Source organism: Canis lupus, chromosome 21 (genome assembly GCF_003254725.2).
Source record: "Canis lupus dingo isolate Sandy chromosome 21, ASM325472v2, whole genome shotgun sequence".
NCBI lineage: Eukaryota > Metazoa > Chordata > Mammalia > Carnivora > Canidae > Canis > Canis lupus.
In genome coordinates this window covers 41,749,188-41,763,850 of record NC_064263.1, presented here as the reverse complement: position 1 = coordinate 41,763,850, position 14,663 = coordinate 41,749,188, and the positions used below count along the sequence as shown (strand labels likewise).

The window sequence follows — 14,663 nt, the reverse complement described above, 5'->3', positions numbered from 1 at the left end:
GGAACCGCACGGGTTCCAGGCCAAGGTCAATCAAGACGGGCTGGTCCAACTCAGGTGCGTCACGTGACGCGTCTCCCGGGAACTGCCGCGCCGCCCTCCCGAGCCCCGGGGCGAGCGGTCCCCGCCGGGCCCGGGTGCCGGCCTCCGAGGAGGTGGAGGGCCCGCGGGGCACCCACCCAGGGGCCCTCGCCCCGTCCTTCCGGCCGCCGCGGAGAGAACTCCCGCATCATTCCCGGAGGCCCCCGGCCTCCTCCTCCCCCGCCCAGGCCCCTCCGCCCCCCGAGGCTCCCCCACCCCGGCCCCGGCCCCCTCTCCCCGCGGCCGCCGACCCCCGCCGCCCAGCGCCCGGCCGCACTCACCTGCGAGCCCAGCCCCGGCCCCTCCATCTCGGCACCGGCGGCCGCCACCCGGGAAAGCGGAGGCAGCAGCCCGCCCGCCCGCCGGCCCGCGCCCGCCGCCGCCTCCACTACCGCTTCCTGCTCGCGGCCCCGCCCCCGCCGCGGTCGCGCCCCGGGCCCTCGGGAGAGCCAATCCCTGCCCTCCTCGAGGCTGGGGGCGGGGCTTGGCCGCCGAGGCTGCTGGGGGCCCGCGAGGCCGAGGCCCCGCCCCCAGGCCCGCCCCCAGCGGCGCCCGCGCGGCTGGGCGTGCACCTGTGCTCCGCGCCCCCGGCCCCAGCGCGGGTCCCTATCAGGCTGCGCTTCCACCGCCACCACCGCCTCCTGAGAGCAGATGCAGGCTTGGCTGCTCAACGGCTGGGTAGCCCGCGGAAGCCTCTTCTTCCTTTCCTCGTCTGTGAAACGGGGCAAAATAAGGATACGTACTTCGCGGATTGTCAGGATTAAATGAGAGAAAAGCGTGTAAAGCTCCTCAGCCAATGTTTGAATTGCAATAATGAGTCAGTAAATGTGAACTGTTAAAACAGGTGGGAGCACGTGGGTGGCTCAGTGGTTGAGCACCTGCCTTCGGCTCAGGGCATGATCCTGGGGTCCGGGGATCGAGTCCCGCATCGGGCTCCCTGCAGGGAGCCTGCTTCTCCCTCTGCCTGTGTCTCTGCCTCTCTCTATGTCTTTCATAAATAAATAAATAAAATCTTAAAAAGAGAAAGAGTCCGCAGACCTGGCCTCTCATCCTAACTTTGCCATCACGTACTATATGCATCAGAATAAATAAATAAATAAAATATTTTTAAAAAATTGTCACTCTCCACTTTTGTGATCTTGAGTGAACCGTTTCACCATCTGGGCCTCTGTTTTTTTCATACAGAAGAGAAAATAACTGAATTTCATTGCTCAGGCTGGTGGAAGATTGGGCAAGAGCCCCCTACCTGCATTCCCCAGCACCTTTGTGGACTGCACTGAAGGAGCTGGCATCTACCGTCCAGCTCCCTGCGCTTGGGTAGCTCCAGTGGGGCCATGGGGCTCTCCTACCTCACACCCCAGAAAACACTGGAGTTTTCTAGCCAAGTGCTTAACACGGCCTTTGTAATTATTCCTTAATGTATCTGTTGCCAAACCGAACCAGATGAAGACCTTTAGGGGTTAAGCTGGAAAGGAACAGAAAACATTATGACTCCCTTATTCTATAAAAATACTTTTAATCACAAAATAAGTGTCTAGAAATCCAACAAAGTGCTAGGTTTTCCCACAATAAATACCATAATACAATATAATTATTAAAAAATTTTTATCTTTATTACTCTTATAATTATAGTATCCCCTGCCTGTTGGGCCCGGCAGCCCTGAGTTACCCCCAAAGCTCAACCTCTTTGAGTTCATAGGCAAAAAGGACAAAAACCTTGATCTCTTGGAACACCCTCCTGCTATCTCCTGTAATATGCCCCACTGGCCCGTTTTGTTCTCTGGAACTACACCTGGCTTCTGGTGTGTATCTGCTCCACAGAGTAGTGTCCTTTGGGGTTCTGCAGAGAGCTATCACATATTTATCTTTCCACCCACCTTTCCCCCAGCCTAAACTAACAGCCTCAGTTCTTTGAAGGAGTAGGCAAGGATGTGGGAACAAGAGCTAAACCAGGGCCAGTTGGGGCAAAAGGGGGCACCCAGGCATCCATGTCTGAACTCTCAGGGCCCAGCACTGAGATTGGACAATGGTTAGTATAATTTTGTTGGGATTGGACAATGGGGTTGGACAATGGTTAGTATAATTTTGTTGATGGACGGACGGATGGTAAGTGTGTCATCAACTGCTATGACGTAAGGAAGGACAAATAGAAGTGTAAACAACTTCCTGTGAGAGCCAGAGCAGTGAGCAATTAATTTGGACCAGATAGGTTGGAGACATTAGGCAAGGCTTCAAAGAGGAGAAAGCCTTTGGGTACGGTCATTTTGCTTAACTAATTAAGAGCTGTGTTTATTGATCACCATGTATTGGTGCCTAGGACAGTGTTTTTGCATATATTGTGTCTAATATATGAAAGAAGTGTTCGTTTTCCCATCTCCCAGAAGAAAAAACTGACGTTCCCATTCAATATATCAACCTCAAGTCATGCAGCTGTAAGTGGTCGAGAGAGGATTCAAACCTCGGTCTCTCACAGCGAAGTGCTTTCACTGAAGTGGTTTGGTTTCACTTTCAAAGAGTGAATTAGAAGGTGTTTTGGAACTTGTGGGGCTCTTGAAGTCCGCTATTTCAGTGCTTCTGCATCGATATCCTAACACATGGGAAGATTCTGGAACAAATAAATGCTAACACTCTTTAGTAAGGCTCCTGCTCCCCTCTGCCCACTTGGTTCATACCTCCCCTGAACCACTTCAGATTGGGATTAGTGTAGCCACAACTGATGGCTATTTGAAAGCAAACCCAGGGGGATCCCTGGGTGGCTCAGCAGTTTAGCGCCTGCCTTCGGCCCAGGGCGTGATTCTGGAGTCGAGTCCCACGTCGGGCTCCCTACATGGAGCCTGCTTCTCCCTCTGCCTGTGTCTCAAATAAATAAATAAATAAATAAATAAATAAATAAATAAATAAATAAATAAAATCTTAAAAAAAAAAAAAATGAAAGCAAACCCAGGGGCACCTGGGTGGCTCAGTGGTTGAGTGTCTGCCTTCGGCCCAGGTCATGATCCCGGGGTCCTGGGATCAAGTCCCACACCAGGCTCCTCACAGGGGACCTGCTTCTCCCTTTGCCTATGTCTCTGCCTCTCTCTGTGTCTCTCATAAATAAATAAATAAAATCTTTAAAAGAGAGGTAGAGAGAGATTCAGCAGACTTGGCCTCTCATCCTAACTTTGCCATCATGTACTATGTATCAGGTCTCTTAGGGCTGCCATAGCAAAGTACCACACATGACGGGGGAAGGGGCTAAACAACAGAAGTTTATTTTTTCCCAATTCTAGAAGGCAAAAGTCCAGGATCACAGTGTTACACTAACAGGACTGTTTCTCCTGAGGCCTCTCTCCTTGGCTGGTAGATAGCCATCTTCTCTCTGTGTCTTCTTCACAAGGTCTTCCCTCTGTATGTACCTGTGTTCTAATCCCGTCTTCTTATAAGGACAGGAGTCATATAGATTAAGACCCACACATATGACTGCTTTTTAATTTACTTGCCTCTTTAAAGACCCCCGTTTCAAATACTGTCACATTCTCAGCTACTGGGTGTTAAGACTCCAACATAGGAATGGGACAGGAGGACAAAATTCAGCCCCTAACTCTGTGTGACCCTGAGCAAATCACTTTCTTTCTCTCTCTGTGACAGTTTCCTCATTTGTAAAATGAGGCTGAGCCTGGCTGCAGGAAACACTAACCTCAATGGTCCCTCTTAGTTTTGATCATGTAATTTCCCCCACTGAGACTAAGCACCACCTCTCCATTCCCCATAGCACCTTTTGGATCTCTTTTAGATGATACTAATACTCATTCTGCAACTGTAGATGGAGTTCTTACTATGGACCACACATCATTCAATATTGAGCAAGACTGAAAAGAAAAAAAAAATGAGTCTCTGGTTTCCTGGGGCTTACTGTTCAGTAGCATTCACAGATTTTAATCAAATGGGCTCACAGATACTGATCAGCTCTGCAGCTCTTGGATAGATGTCCTTCCCTCTACTGGCCCCTGGATTCCTGGCGCACAGCCATCCTTATGCCCTCACCAGGCTCCTCAAGGCCTGGCACACGGAAAAGCTTGAAAAGAAGTGCTGTCCAAACAAATGAACAAATGAATGAACACAGCTAAAGTAACGGTTTACAAAAGGCAATCAAAGGTTCCACTTCATAAATCACTGTTAGAAGTGCTGGTTTCACAATGTTTAACAATTCTTGGCGATGAAGAAAAATTCCACATTAGGGTTTGCTAATCCCCACTGTCACACTATGGGTGGCAACTAACTTCATTCTGACTGAACTTCTGACTCTGGCCTCATTTCTTCTGTGACCTTAGAAGGGACAAAAGTATTTTTGGGGGGATCCCTGGGTGGCGCAGCGGTTTGGCGCCTGCCTTTGGCCCAGGGCGCGATCCTGGAGACCCGGGATCGAGTCCCCGTCAGGCTCCCTGTGCATGGAGCCTGTTTCTCCCTCTGCCTGTGTCTCTGCCCCTCTCTCTCTCTCTGTGTGTGTGTGACTATCATAAAAAAAAGTGTTTTTTGGAACAGGGGCTTATGTTTGTAATTATTTCAAAGGCACTGTAGTGATCCTTTGGAATGTCACAAACCTCCACACATCTGTCAGCACAGAGCTTTTCACAGACACCAGTTAGAAAACCCTGGTGCTCACTGGTATCAAGCCAGCAGAGCTGGGCTGGGGATGAGTGCTCCCTGAGAACATTCGGGCAACAAATGTTTATTGACCTCCTACTATGTGCTAGGTACAGGCTAAAACACATGAGTACAGTGGCAAACAGCGGAGTCTCTGCTCTCCTGAAGGTCAAGTCTTTGGGGGAGGGCAAATACTGATAGAGCTAGATAAATCTTTTTTTTAAAAAGATTTTATTTATTTATTCATGAGAGACAGAAAGAGAGAGAGAGAGAGAGAGGCAGAGAGGCAGAAGGAGAAGCAGGCTCTATGCAGGGGCCTGACCTGACGTGGGACTTGATCCCGGGTCTCCAGGATCAGGCCCTGGGCTGAAGGCAGCACTAAACCGCTGAGCCACTCAGGCTGCCCCCCCCCCACCTTTTTTTAAGAGAAAAAGTAGAGACAAAAATCAGTGCTAACCAGGAAATAAAACGCAGGGACCCACCTTAGTCTGGGGAGATAGGGTTCTCCCTCTCTTTCCATAAATTCATAAAACTAGTTCAAGAAGACTTCCCCAACTTCCTCTATTTATAGATGGGGAAACTGAGGCTGAGAGAGGGAAATGATTTCTCCAGGACCATTCTACAAGTTAGTGGAGAAGATAGGATTAGGGCGACTCTTCTGACCCCGCCTCAAGGCTATCTCACCAGCCCTCAAGGAGCCTCAGTTTCTAACTGTAACCAACCTCACAGATTTTCAGGGCTGGGGGTTGCAGGATGGGGCAGGGATTGCTTAGAAGTCTGGCTTGGTCTCTTCTATGCATGAAAAGCTTCACAGTTAAAAAGTGAAAGTGACTTTCCCCCTTTATATAAAATAAAGGGGAAAAAACACCAAGATTTGGTAATAAGGTACTCTAAGTCAATATGGTCTGGCTCAGGAGACCATGGTGCACATCTTATATTTTACTTGCCACATTAACCAGATTCATGTGTGTGTGTGTGAAAAAAGAGAGAGAGAGAAGAGGTAAAGCAGGAAGTATTCCTACTACTTTTTCTTGGTTGCTATTTTGAGTCTTGGTCGCCTACTTGCAGTCACATATTTAAATATTTATTCCTATGGAAATTTTTTCTGAATGTTTCCAAAGTGTGACAGCAACATATGGGATTGGGTAATAAATCTACCTGACTTTAATATAGGTGTGGCAAGATTCGCCTCCGTACCTTCTCTATCCATCTATCATAGCTCTGTATTTATTGATTTATATACCCACTTCCTTCTTAGTCTCCGTGCTCATAGAGAACACTTAAATATCACTTCCTCGGGGAGTCCTGGACCCCTAGATCAGGTTAGCACTCCCTGGAAATGCCCCCATAGCACCTGCAGTTTTTCTAACAGCACCCATGGAACATTATTGAATTCACATTTTGAACATCTATCTTCTCTGCACACCAGGAGCAGTCCTGTGAGCCCTGGTTCAGACATAGATGCATTCCAGTGGGTAGCGTGGTACCTGGCCCATGGGAACTCAGCTCAATATTCAGTTGTGGAATAACTTCTTATACTAATTAATTTTTATTTATATCCCTGGCACCTAGCACATTTCCTGACCTAGGCTAAGGGCTCAAAAAAAATGTTGACTTGAGTTGAAGAATCCTATCTATGGCTTCATACAGTTCGCAAAACACGTCTGCTTTTACTTAGTTTGAGACTCATAACATCCTTGTGAAGTGAGCAGAGTGGGGATTAGCACTCCACTTTAATAGACTATGATTCAGGAAGCTTCAGCAATTGCCCCAGGGTGTCAGGTTTGAGACTTCGGAAGAGCTCAGGCCAAGAGCTTCAGGTGACAGGGGCAGGGCTGTCTCTCATGTGACAAGGCTGTGACCTTGGCAATACAGACACTGACAAGAAATAAGTTTGGAGACTAGGAACCATCTACAGGTTCAGGAACTTTCAAATTTCACACTGGTATTTTTTTCAGAAATATCTTCAAACTCCCCACCTACTTGGAGGAATCAAGGTGGGACATGGGTTTTAGAGGCTCATTTTTCATGTGCTCTTAAGCAAGAGACCTTACCACTTCGAGCCTACATGCTCTCATCTGTAAAATGGGACTAGTAAGAGAACCTACTTCATAGGATAGTTGTCTGGATTAAATGAAAGAATGTATGTAATGTACATACAATAAGTGCTCTGTAAATGTTGGTCAGCATTGGATACTAAGACAACTAGAAAAGCTGAGATCTTAGGGAAAACTCAGCCTTACCAATGATTATGATCTAATTCTGAAATGTTCATGACTTCACAGGAAATATAATGACCACAGTTCCACTGGTCAACATTTATTCCTTGTTCCGACAAGGACGTTGATTTATGACATTTTATAGGAGTAATTGTTCTTCCCTTTCCATCACCACCCTGCCCTACACACTAAACTATTGGCGTTGATGAGGAGAGCTGCATTCCCGTCAGCTGTGCCTTCACTAGAAGACAAGAAACCAGTTAAATCTGCTGTTAGCTGCTGCCCAGCGGGCTCCAATTATAGTGGCAGTGGTGTCCATGGTAACGGGCCAAGCTGGCTTGCTGTGGTGCAAGTTGTTCGAGGATATAGAAGAGACCATGGGAGGCCTAATTGGTTAACTGTCATCACAGTTTCTAAATGAAAGAATTCCACCCTGGGCTTTGGATGGATGGTGAATCCAGACAAAATCTGGATTTCCCAAGCTGAAGGCACTGAGGTCATTCCCCATCTGAGTTCCAGATGAATAGTTTATCAGCAGGGTAGTAGGTGAGATGGCAGGAGAGGTAGATCACTGAATAAAATGATAACATGAAATTCCCCCCATTCCCTTGAACCTTCTGTGGCTCCCGATTGCCTGTGGCAAAGTCCTTTGCAGACTTGGAGTTGAGCAGTGAGGCACCCTTAAGAACCAAGGTAGGCAAAAAAAAAAAAAAAAAAAAAGAACCAAAGTAGGCATGGTCACTAGTTTCTCTCTCTTGTCTCTATGCCTCTGGACATCTCTCCCTGTAGAGTGGGGTCCTCTGTGTACTCTGTACTCAGAACTCCTGCTTTCCCACCACTTCTGTTTATATGTGACATTGACTCCACCCCTGACTCTCTACAAGATCTTACAGACCCGGCACTTGCTACCTGCTTGTCACCGACTGGAAGAGCTCTCAAGGCCGGAATATACCCAAGGTGTGGAGGGGAGGGTACAGATCAGAAAAGAGAATCAAGACTGGTGACTTGTATACAGGACCTGCCATGCCCCCTGGCCACACTCGCATGCCGGAGAACCAGCGGCTAGAGACACTGAGCAATCTGCTCCAGAGCCAGAGCCAGTTGCTACGTGAGCTAGTGCTGCTGCCTGCTGGGGCCGACTCACTGAAGGCCCAGGGCCATCGTGCTGAGCTGGACCGGAAGCTGGCACAGGTAGAGGAAGCCATCGAGATCTTTTCTCGCCCCAAGGTTTTCGTGAAGATGGAAGCCTGAGCCCTTTTATGGGGATAGTTATGGGGGTCCTCATCAGGGATCGCCGCACAGTTGCAAAGGGCAGGATCAGGCCCCATTGTAGAATGGAGTCTGAAGACAGAAGCTGTGGGGTGGGCAGTATCCCCGGAGCACTCTTCCCAACCACTGGTTGTAGAAGGGTCAGCCCAGCCTCTTAACCCCTTTGTCAAAATTAAACCTTTTGTACACAGTGGAAAAAAAAAAAAAAAAAAAAAAAGCCCAGGCCTCCAGCTGTGATCAGAGCTGGGTCACAGACCCACAGAAATCCTGAGGCAAGAGCCTGGCCCTTCCCTTGCTCGGCTTCCTCCTCCATCAGCCATGCCCCTGAGCAGCTGGTGAAGGAGATGTGTGGGACAGTGCAAGGAGCCAGGCCAGCAGTCAGAAGGGCCAGCTTTCAAGCGGTCAGTTATCAGCTGAGGTCTCTGGCAAGACATCAGTCCTCTATGGGTTTCCCGACCTGCAAATGAAACTTTGGCCACAGCACACCTGAGCAGTACTTAGAAGTATGTGCCATGGAAATATCTGCATAGTGTGTCATATGCCACGGACAAAAAAGGAGTCCTGAATTTCCAAGGCCAAGTTAGTTTGATTCCAGTTCCAAACATGGGACTGTGGACACTTAGGGGTGATTCTCTTCATGTAAAACAAGCCAGACTCCTGCCTTGGGAAGGAAGAAATAGTTCCCCATCATTCCTTTAGTGCAACACTGGAGTAATGGACCTAGGGGCACAGAAGGAAGCTCCCTGAGATGCCCCTCAGACAAGACACAGGCTCTGCGCTCAGTCCCATTGCATCCTTTTCTCAGGCAATTCACGTAGAGTCTGAGGCAGAGTATTAAAATTAGTAAAAAATTTTCAGACAAGCAGTCTAGTCTTAACTGGATAGGCATGGAGTACTTTTTAAATGACAAAATGAAATTAAAAAGTCTGGAGATGTCTCAGGCAGACTAAATTGCTTGAATTGCACGAAAGTTTGCAAAACGTCCCCATGGTGTGTCTATATTACCAATATACGGTTTTGTGGTTTGTTTGTTTGTTTGTTTGTTTTTAACAACCAATGTGTCATTTTGACACATTTGAATTACCTAATTTTTTTAATCAATTTGCCTTCTGGAGTTGACCCAGAATCTCGGGGGAGCCTCGTGAAAACTGTAACTTCAAGAAATGGGGTGAGCAGAAAGCAAGGAGGGGTTTCATGGCTGTAGGATCTTTAAAATCCCTCTGCCCAATCTGCTCCCTGAGTCAGGATTTTCTCGCTCTTCCACATCCCTCAAAAGCTGCCCCATCACTATCTCCTTGAACACTCACATCACCTTCTACCTTTGGGGTTATATTGAGCAGAGCTTCAGCTCACTGTAACTTACATAGTTGGTGCTGTTTCTGGCTCTTGGGGCCACAAAAATTCCAGTGAATTCTCTCTTCTACCTCATAGCCCATTGGATATTTAGATGAACAGTGACATCCCTGTGTGTGCTGTCCTACTGGTTAACATCTCTAGTTCTTTCAACCATCCCCCCACTAGTGTGAAGACAATACGGGGGAGATGCTGCTGTTGGGGGAGCCAAACCAAGGTAGCTTTGTATCCCGGCTTTCACAAGGTAGCTACATACCTAGGCCAAGTGACACAATCTTTCTGGGACACTACTGCTATTTTGTAAGGTTGTGAAGAAGAGTAAATGAGAGCATGTGTGTAAAACATCTGGTATGGTGTCATGGTGTCTGCCTCGCCGTGGGTGCTTTGTATGTGCCAAGGTTGTTATGGGACCAGGAAAAACTTGCTTGTGATCACCCCCCTTGAGGACGATTTTACATCAAAAAGGAATGGAGCTGAGATATTTAGAAGTGGAAAGAAAACAAAGGCTGATGTGACTTGGCTAAAGGGAGTTGGGCAGACAAGGCTTTGAGTCCAAAAGGAAAGAACATGCAGGTCACCAGGAGGCCAAAGAAGATTATAAGGTGAAGATGAAAATGCCTGCTTCACGGTGGCTGGCATCATGAGGAACAAATTACATGGTGTATGTGAATGTGTTTCGTAGAATAAATGCTCCCCTGTGCTCCTAGAACACTTGATACTTCACCTCATCACATGACAATAATTTGTCAAGATGTCTATTTCCCTCTGAAGATTGTAAAGGTATCATAGTGGGAAAATGTTGGGGTTTTTTCTGCCCAGCTCCCTCTTTCACTGGGGGAGTGTGTCTGCCTCACTCCGAGTGGTTCACATGGGACAGTCAATGTCAATACCCTGCCTGTGATGAGCTGTAGGGCTGAGTCCGTGATCAGTGTGCTCCAGTCCTTTGTCCAGAGAGATTGGTCCAAGGCACAGAGGGGCATGTGGCCCAGCCAGGGCCAACTAGAGTCCTTCCATTTAATTTGATCATTGGATGCTGGAGAAGATGTTTCTTTCTTTTGAATTATGAGCTCTAAGAACATTAGCTTCGCAATACAATTTATTCATTCAACAAGTATATATTGAGGACCAAAATATTGAATCAGAGTTGAGAGGATCCAGTCATAAGACATATACCTCTCTGGATATATTAAACAGAGTGAATTTAATATAGAAAAGTGACTCTATAATGTTGGAAGGGCCCAGGAGGTAAAAAAAAAAAAAAGGGACTTTGAGCTAATCCAGAGCTTAATGACACAGAAAGAAGCTACCACCCCTAAGAGTGGAACAACAGCAAGATAGATGTGGTGTGAGCGGAGTCCAGAACCTGGGAGGACGGGAGGCTGGGCTGGTGCTTTGAGCCATAAGATTTCCCAAAGGTGGCCAGATCACGATGGGGCTACACTGCAGGCTGGTGCCAGAACCATGTTCGGGCTCCGAGGAAGAAGCTTCACATGCAGGTGCTGGAAGTGCCAAAAATTCCCTATTGCACTCTGTGCCTGCTGGGGAGACACTGACGCAAGACCAGAGCAGGAAAAGAGCCTCCCCGTCAACTCTTTCTGCCAAACTTCCACCGTTGCCTAATTGATAGAGACGATCTGAAAGCCTCTTGGCAAGAAAGTCTGGAAAATGCGGTTACAGCGTCCAAGCCTCCCTAAGATATGTAGCAGAACAAAGCAGAGCGGACATGGAGTCTGAGAGCAACCAGGCAAAGCACCAGCGAAAGTACACTACAAAGTAGTGCTATGTGCTAGGTCTTGTTCTAGGGACTCGGGTTACAGCAGTAAGCACAACAGAAAACACCCCGCTCTCCAGGAACTTACTTCTAGAGGGGGAGGGTAGACAATACAAAAGCAAGCCAAAAGCAAACGAAGTAGTACAGCAGGACCCAAAGCATCAGTTGGTCTTAGCACAGTTCCTTAGAAGCAGAGTATGAGGTGAGGATTAATATAAAAGTGATTCAGTAAGGGCATGCTCTCAGGAACACCTGATAAGGTGAGAGGATGTGATGCTTAATTTTATGTGTCACCTTGGCTAGACTGTGGTAAGCAGTTGTTTGGTCAAACACTAGTCTAGATGTTGCTCTAAAGGTATATGTCTAGATGGGATTAACATTTATAATCAGTTGACTTTAAGTAAAGAAGATGATCCTATATAGTATGGGTGGGCCTCGTCCAATCAGTTGAAGGCCTTAAGAGCAAAGATGGAGTTTTCCTGAAGAAGGAACTCTGCCTCCAGACTTAAATATAGAAATTCTAACCCTCAGACACAAGACTGCAACCTCAACTCACCTAAATCTCCATCCTGCCAGCCCTAACAATTGTGAGCCACCTTAAGATATTTCTCTCCCTCCTTCTTTCTCTCTCTCTCTCTCTCTCTCAGTTTTGTTTCTCTGAGGAATTTTGACTAATGTGGCAAGGGAGAGGAGGAGAAACAGAACAAGGATGTGGTCTCAGCCGGATGTCATGGGGAGCTCTGGAGCGTACATTGCACCAGACTTTGCCGTGCCTGAGACAAAGGAGTTGGGCTTTGTACACATGCATCAGTCGGTTCCCAGGCAACCCTTCAGAGAAGGTTGTGGGTGCAAGTTATACACATACTTCAACGCTTGGGAATTTCTTTTATCTATTTGTTAAGGTCATGTTATTTTATTTCCAGAGGGTAACAGAGACTCCTGGGAGGAATAATTATTTCTCCATTGTCCATTGACAAACTAAAAGGGATTCCTTTAATTAGGAAACTATCTTTGTGTTTTGTGGGACATAGGACTTGGTTAAGGACTGAGATGATCTGGTTTCAGGTTCCAGCTTGGGTAACACACTGTGTGATTTTTTTTTTAATATTTTACTTATTCATGAGAGACACAGAGAGAGATGCAGAGACACAGGCAGAGGGAGAAGCAGGCTCCCTGCAGGGAGGCCGAGGCAGGACTCAGGATCATGACCTGAGCCAAAGGCAGACGCTCAACCACTGAGCCACCCAGGGGTCCCCTCACTGTGTGGTCTTAAAAAAAAAAGTGGGGCATCTGGGTGGCTCAGTCGGTTAAGCATCTGTCTGTGGCTCTGGTTGTGATTTCAGTGTCCTGAAATTGAGATAGAGCCCTACATAGGGCTCCCTGCTCAGCAGGGTGTCTGCTTCTCCCTCTCCCTGTGCCCCTCCCCACCTAGTGCACGCTCACTCGCTCACTCACTCGCTCTCTCAGGTAAATAAATACAATCTTAAAGGAAAAAAAAAAGGTGCTTGTCTTCTTTGAACTTTACCTCCTATAGATATATAGGATAGATATATATATATATGCCAGAGAGCTAGGCAAGACAGTTAAAAGCTCTACTCAACCCTGTTTCCCCACTTATACCCTCCCTATCTCTACTGTTTGCCACTACCAGGTAAATAGCACTTCTGGAAGCTTCCCTGATCTCTCCAGGAGGGCAGCCCAAGTGGGGTTCCTTTAGGGTTTCTGAATATAAAGACAGCTCTGGTTGGAGGTATGTTGGGCCAGAGAAGATTTGGCTTAACTAAAAGGCTACTGAAGCTGCTCGTTCCCAGGGCTTCTGGTGCCCTAACATAATTCCCCCAAGGTAACTGCAGGCCCCTAATGAACCAGATCAGCACACTCAAAACGGTATTTTTTTTTTCCCTACGCCTTCAAATATAAAGCGGCCAGTTTCTTCATCGTACCCAGCAAACGCCTGTACAGATTAACCCGATTCCGGAGGGGTGTGAGGAAGGCTGGAGCCGAGGCCCACCTTGGCTTTCACGGGACAAGCAGAGTGCGTGCCCTGGGCCGCCCGTGGTCACTAGGGAGGGGCATAGGCTTAGGAGCACAGTTTCTACCACACAGTAACTCCCTGTAGCCCACTCAGCTTGGGCTCTCCAAGCCTCAGGCCCCTCATCTGTGAAATGGGGTACAAGGGGCTGGATTAAATACGTTCAGCGCAGGAGAGCACCCAGAACTACTGGCCGGCCACCAGGCCACCAGGATGTCCAGCCTGGTGGAAAATCTTCCCTGAGGCTCTTTTGACAACGATTTTCCCAAAGGCTCTTCTGTGTCTTCTGGCAGCAGGTGTTTTCTCCTGAGCGCAGCATGTGCAGAATATTTAATTAAAAAAAAAAGAAGTGGCACAGTAACTCACATTTTAATATTTGCATTGCGATTATCTATGACAGCCGTCTTCTGAATCCTCAGATATTAACATTCCAAACCTCTCCCGAGTCCGATTTCATAACCTCCCCAACACACATCCATCATGAAGATGATTTCATTATTAAAAATTCCATTTCTCACAATGGATTTTTTTTTTTCTAATGTGGGCTCCACGGGCAAGGCGCCGAGATGACATGATTGACTGCTTCCACCTTGCCGGCCTTGGATACCAGCTCCGCCTGGTATGAATGTTGTGGCAGGTTGAACTTCTGCTTCTTGACCAGCTTCTTCCCACAGGAGGAAAAACTGCAGCACCTAATACCTTCAAAACAAACAAACCAAAGCACGCCCAGAAGGTCGAGGCACGCCTTGCCCTTAACACAGAGCTCACATTTGTTCTGGATGCTCTTCTACTGTCCATGGCCCCTTGAATAAAATCTCAGAAAAATAACTGCTCTGGTAGGAAATGGAGCGGACTGATTACTTTCTAATTAGCATCCTTGTAAACATCCTTGTGCCGGAAGCATCTACGTGGTCCTAATGGGCATTAGATTTTGCCTTGAACATATTTACTCGTAATGGAGGTCTTCCTTCCTGGCAATGAAATAAATATGGAAATACATGTTTTTCATTATATAATACATGTGCATGTGTACTTTCTAGAGCTCAGAAGGACTTTGAAGAGAGGGAAAATTAGTATCTACTCCGTATATTAGTTTCCTGGGGCTGCCATAACAAATCACCACAAACTTGGCAGCTTCAAACAACAGAAATGTATTCTCCACCAGTCCTAAAGGCCAGAGATTCGAAATCAGTGTCACTGGGTCAAAATCAAGGTGTTGGCAGGGCTGCATGCCCTCCAGAGCCTCTAGAGAAGAATCCATGCCTTGTTGCCTCCAACCCCTGGTGGCTGTCAGTGTTCCTTGACTTGTGGACACATC

At 47.4% G+C, this 14,663-nt stretch overlaps 1 protein-coding gene across 3 annotated transcripts in view; it reads right to left on the bottom strand.

Moving 5' to 3' along the window:
- The window catches only part of ZDHHC13 (zinc finger DHHC-type palmitoyltransferase 13), a 100,946-nt gene extending 100,472 nt beyond the window's left edge, over nucleotides 1–474 (bottom strand). For all 3 annotated transcript variants that reach the window (XM_049098704.1, XM_049098702.1, XM_049098703.1), the window contains exon 1: nucleotides 360–474. In XM_049098704.1, the coding sequence (XP_048954661.1) occupies nucleotides 360–386 (27 nt within the window). In that variant the 5' untranslated portion in view covers nucleotides 387–474. The remainder of the gene's footprint in view (nucleotides 1–359) is intronic.
- Nucleotides 475–14,663: the final 14,189 nt, after the last annotated feature.